At 52.6% G+C, this 5,509-nt stretch overlaps 1 protein-coding gene across 1 annotated transcript; it reads left to right on the top strand.

Annotated features, from left to right (window-relative positions):
* Window positions 1-602: 602 nt before the first annotated feature.
* LOC119322035 (7-deoxyloganetin glucosyltransferase-like) lies at window positions 603-2,617 on the top strand. Its single transcript, XM_037595541.1, has 2 exons — window positions 603-1,329; window positions 1,415-2,617. The coding sequence occupies exons 1-2, from the start codon at window positions 816-818 to the stop codon at window positions 2,365-2,367; spliced, it is 1,467 nt and encodes a 488-aa protein (XP_037451438.1). The 5' UTR covers window positions 603-815; the 3' UTR covers window positions 2,368-2,617.
* The last annotated feature ends 2,892 nt before the right edge of the window (window positions 2,618-5,509 follow it).

Below are 5,509 nucleotides of genomic sequence, written 5' to 3' on the forward strand. Positions count from 1 at the left end.
CAGTTTTGCATATTAATAATACATTTACCAAATATATGAATGTATAAAAATAAATATGTGTGAGAATGCTATTCATCAGTGAGATTGTACATGCATAAAAATAAATATACATGTGTGAGATTGCACATATAGCCATTAACCATTGAATGCAATTATGTTTGAGAGTGCTATTCATAGGTCATCTACAAAGATTTGGCCAATTATACTATACTACCTCTCTCAGTTTACAAGGCGTGCGCGTACCCCTAGGTCGTCAATTTGACCAACCTAATATAAGTAATATATTACAAAAAAAATACCAATATAAACTTCAGATGTTCTATTTTCAAAAGATATAATTTTTATGTTACATAGTTTATATTAGGGTGATTAAATTGGCAACCTAGATATACGTGTAGGACTTGTAAACTGTGACGAAGATTGGCTCGGCAGTATTGGACTGGAGCAGCCCATGGCTCCTGTGCGGCCGATGCGCGGGCTTGTGTGGCTGCCTAATTAATCATGCTTGACTGTAACAGAGTTTGGGATCAATTGACTGACCCAAAGTTCATTTCAGTCGATTAACCAGTAGCCACGCCCTAGCGAGAAACCCCCTACCTCTACACGCAGGTGGGCAGGTGTCCGTCGTCTTTCCCCACGCGAGGATTAATAAACATATCAATCCATCAACGTCACGCGCCACTGCTTCGCCGACGCACAGATCCACCGGCGAAGCGTACGTTTCACCCCTCACCCAACACTGCCGAAATCGACCTTGCAAGCGGATCACCAGTCAACTCCGAGTACTCCGTCAGCGGCGCCTGTTTGACGCGGCGATGAGCTCGGCGGTGCACCAGCGGCAGCCGCACGCGGTGCTGATCCCGCAGCCAGCGCAGGGCCACGTCACGCCGATGCTGCACCTCGCCAAGGCACTGCACGCCCGGGGCTTCCGCGTCACCTTCGTCAACTCCGAGTACAACCGCCGCCGCCTGCTCCGGTCCCGCGGCCCCGGCTCGCTGGACGGCGCCGACGGCTTCCGCTTCGAGGCCGTCCCGGACGGCCTGCCGCCGTCCGACGACCACGGCGACGACGTCACGCAGGACATCGCGGAGCTCTGCCTGTCGACCACCAAGCACAGCGCCGCACCGTTCAGGGAGCTGCTTGTCAGGCTTAACAACAGCAGCACGCCGGTGAGCTGCGTCATAGCCGACGGCGTCATGAGCTTCGCTCAGAGGGTCGCCGAGGAGATGGGCATCCCGGCCTTGGTGTTCTGGACTACGAGCGCCTGTGGCTTCATGGGTTACCTCCACTTCGCCGAGCTCGTCAGAAGAGGCTATGTGCCACTCAAAGGTGTGTGCCGAGTAGTACTTGGCTAGTACAGATTGACAGTTCTGTCTGACAGAAGATGATTCTTCTCGTTCTGTAAATTTTGTAGATGAGAGTGACCTGACTAATGGGTACCTGGACACTGTCATCGACTGGATCCCCGGAATGGATGGCATCCGTCTGAAAGACATGCCCAGCTTCATCAGAACCACTGACCCGGACGACGTGATGCTCAACTTCGACGGCGGCGAGGCGCAGAACACGCGCGGCGCCCGCGGGCTCATCCTCAACACGTACGACGCGCTGGAGCAAGACGTCGTCGACGCGCTCCGCCGCACGTTCCCGCGCCTCTACACCGTCGGCCCGCTGCCCGCGTTCGCCAAAGCCGCCGCGGGAGGCGCCGAGGCCGAGCTCGACGCGATCGGTGGGAACCTCTGGAAGGAAGACGCGAGCTGCCTCCGCTGGCTGGACGCCCAGAAGCAGCCCGGCTCGGTGGTGTACGTCAACTTCGGCAGCATCACGGTGGTGACCGCGGCGCAGCTCGCGGAGTTCGCGTGGGGGCTGGCGGGCTGCGGCCGGCCGTTCCTGTGGGTCGTCCGGCCGGACCTCGTCGCCGGCGAGAAGGCCGTGCTGCCGGAGGAATTCGTCCGGGACACCAAGGACAGGGGAGTCCTGGCGAGCTGGTGCCCGCAGGAGCGCGTCCTCTCGCACCCGTCGGTGGGGCTGTTCCTGACGCACTGCGGGTGGAACTCGACGCTGGAGAGCGTGTGCGCCGGCGTGCCGATGGTCTGCTGGCCCTTCTTCGCTGAGCAGCCGACCAACTGCCGGTACGCGTGCGCCAAGTGGGGCATCGGGATGGAGATCGGCGGCGACGTGGCGAGGGAGGAGGTGGCGCGGCTGGTGCGTGAGGCTATGGACGGCGAGAGGGGCAAGGCGATGAGAGCGAGCGCGGCGGCGTGGAAGGAGAGCGCCAGGGCGGCGACGGAGGCAGGTGGCTCGTCGAGCCAGAACATGGATCGGCTGGTCGAGTTCTTGCGTGCCGGGTGTGATGGTGCTATCTGAACCAAGTGCGCGTGTATATGCTGGTCTCCCCGGTGCTCGGATGTTTTCTATCTCATTTCGCTTTGCCAAGTTTCCTTCACTGAAGAACTGCGTTCATCACAAAGATGGAAGAAACAAGATAGAATGAGTAGATGAAATTCTGCAGTGTGATTTTGCCGCGCTGCAAATAATAACGCGTGTCGTGCCCAAGATGCTTGGGAGTTGGGAGGAGTAGTTTTCCTCGAGATGTAAATTATTAGTACTCGGGATAGTCCGTCGGTTTTTTTTTCATGGTAATACGTGTCTCATTCATATCATAAAGATTAAAGTATAAGTCACGTAAGGACCGACATGACAAAACTGAAAAGATAGCAGAACATCTCTGAGCTTGACGCCAACGCCCATCACCTGCCTCCGGCACCACGACTGCAGCCACTGAAAAAAAGAATGATGGATCACCTCCTCACCCGAGCTCGACACTGCTCCATCGCTGATATATAGCTTTGCGGACCTTCAAGGTGGCTCACCAAAAGTGAAGCCCTTACCGTTGAACGAATCAGACTGGGGCAACACCCCGGACACGCCGACTAAGACGTCGTGGAAGGAAACCATACCTGCCATCCACGAACCACGAACCCAGCACATATTCCGTCTTCCAGATGTCGTCGATGCAGACCACAATCTGCATCCGCTCCTGGACTACCTCCCGAGCTCCGCGCCGATGCTGGAGCAAACGCCGGCGCAACGGCGGAGCCCGAGGACACATGTCCATCACGAGGATGCCGTCGCCGCCACGCCATCCTTGCTTGAACAGACTGGTTTCCAAATCCATCCCCAACCATAGGACCAATGGCCTTGTCAAGGAAGGATCCGAAGAATCTTTATTCAGCGCTGTCATCGTCGCCGCCAAAACAAAGACGATGAACAAACTAAAAATCTAAACTATGAGGAAGTAAAAACGATCCACACGCGTGGATCCGGCGACCCCCCTCACCACCGACGACCGAGGTCGCCGGCGGAGGGGAGCCGCCGGAGGACGGCACTGAAAGATTGAGTCTCCTGGCGGCGGCTAGGGTTCCAGCCGCCAGGGACACGAGGAAAACGATTCACTAACTCTAGTACGCCTTTTCTTATGGATTTGATCTTGGGCGGGAGTATCATAGTCCGTGGGTTAATCAAGGCGGATGCTACAGAGTCAATTTTTTTAACATCAGTACAAACACAAGCGCTCATATACACGCGCATACACTCACCCTTATTAACGGGAACGTCTCCTCCCACTGAATGTGCATCGCCGGAAATCCTGAAATAAATTCAGGAATAAATGCGAGCACCAGGATTTGAACCCTGTTAGGCTGGGGATACCACAGTCTCTCTAACCATCCAACCACAGGTTGGTTCGCTGCTACGGGGTCAATTAGTTGATCCGTTCCGGCCATTAGCCACGTCACCAGCGTCCGGTCAGCCGAGTCAACACAACTTTTTTCAACACAGTACAAACGCAAGCGCTCATACATACGCGCATACACTCACCCCTATGAATGCACACACGCACAACCTACCCTATGAGCACCTTCGAGAGACTGAGCCGGCATATCATCTTGAGATTTACAAAGTCACTGTAGGTGCCTCGTCTCGCCATCTTCTTCATGCATCTGACTGTCTGTGCCCCGCATCCGTCCCCCCCCCCTCCCAAAAAAAACCTTGCCCAAATCGACCCCTTGCAGCATCGGCAACACCGCTTTTAGCTTACGCGGCGACCCCCTTGCAGCACCGGTGGCTCCTCCGTTGCGCCAACAAAGACCCCCTTGGAGCACCTCCGACACCCCTTTGCAATATGGTGGTCAACATGTTTTGACACCTTTGGCTTGTTTGTCGCATGTAGTGTCGAAGGTGACAACCCTTGTCCAGTGACGCTCTTGTAGCACGGCTCGACAACCTCGCAGCACCATGTCGTCCCCGTCGACTCGCAATGATGCTGGCTTGGTGCTTGTAGCATTGGGCGGCGACCATTGTAGCACCGTGCGACCGGCTCGCAACAACGAGTGATGTGGAGTGGTCCGCTTGTAACACTCGACCAACACACAATGCAAGCTTCGAGAATGATAGGGAGGAACAATGATTGTTGCAACCTTTGGCTTGCGACAACAATATCAAACACAGTCGATAGTGTGGTGGGTTCCGAGTTGCGGAAGTGGTGCAGACAGCTAGGCAACATGTAGAGAGAGAAAGGGGGGAGAATGATGAGAGTGAGAAGGGAAGGGGAAGAGAGAGAGACGGGATAAGTGAAAGATGGGGAATGGGTGAAAAAGATGTTTGAGAAGGTTAAAAAATAAGACAAAAAATTATTTATAGGGAGCCGGGGAAAGCGGCGTGCAGGACCACACGATGCTGCACGAGCAAGTGGACTGATTTCTCCTTGAAACTAGTGGGCTGCATATAATTTTTTTCAGCTCCCCCGGCTATCCAATCTAAGTCGCAGCTAAAACAAAAAAAGCCCTCACCCGGACTAGTCAATTCTCGTCCTCGTCTTCGCCAACCAACCATTTCGTCCCTTTCTTTGGCAAGGTCCTGGCTTGACCTCGCCGGGGATGCCACGACGGTGTCACCCTTGTATCGGCCTTGACGCTGCTTTCGTATGCTCCAAATCAACTAAGCGGTTGGGACCTCCTATTTGATGCATTCTGTGCCGAATAAGAGTGTGATGTACACGGTAGACAAAACTAGGTCGGCCCATTGGGTGGCATCACAACGAGCAGATGTACATATCGCCAAAAAATGTGCGTGCCTTTTCAAAATTTCTTCGGGATTTAAAAAAATGTTCTCTTCCTCAAAAAATGTCAGGCAATTTGAAAAAAATTGTTTACCTCTTTCAAAATTTGTCCCGAAGATTTTATAAATTCTGTTTTTTCTTGAAAACTGGACCAAATTTTGAAATTCCAAATAAAATTTGAAACGACAAGTATTTTTCAAAATTCCCCAAAAAATCGAATTTGTGAGAAAATTTCGAAAAACCATTTTTTTGAAATTCCAAACAATTTTTGAAAACACAAAAATTTCTAAAGGTGAATGCTTTTTAAAATTTGAAACTTTTTTGGGAAAATAATATTAAACTTGAAAAGTAAATAATAAAACAAAAAAAAGACAGTAATAAAACCGGTTC

This window comes from Triticum dicoccoides, chromosome 6B (genome assembly GCF_002162155.2).
Source record: "Triticum dicoccoides isolate Atlit2015 ecotype Zavitan chromosome 6B, WEW_v2.0, whole genome shotgun sequence".
In the NCBI taxonomy this organism is placed as follows: domain Eukaryota; kingdom Viridiplantae; phylum Streptophyta; class Magnoliopsida; order Poales; family Poaceae; genus Triticum; species Triticum dicoccoides.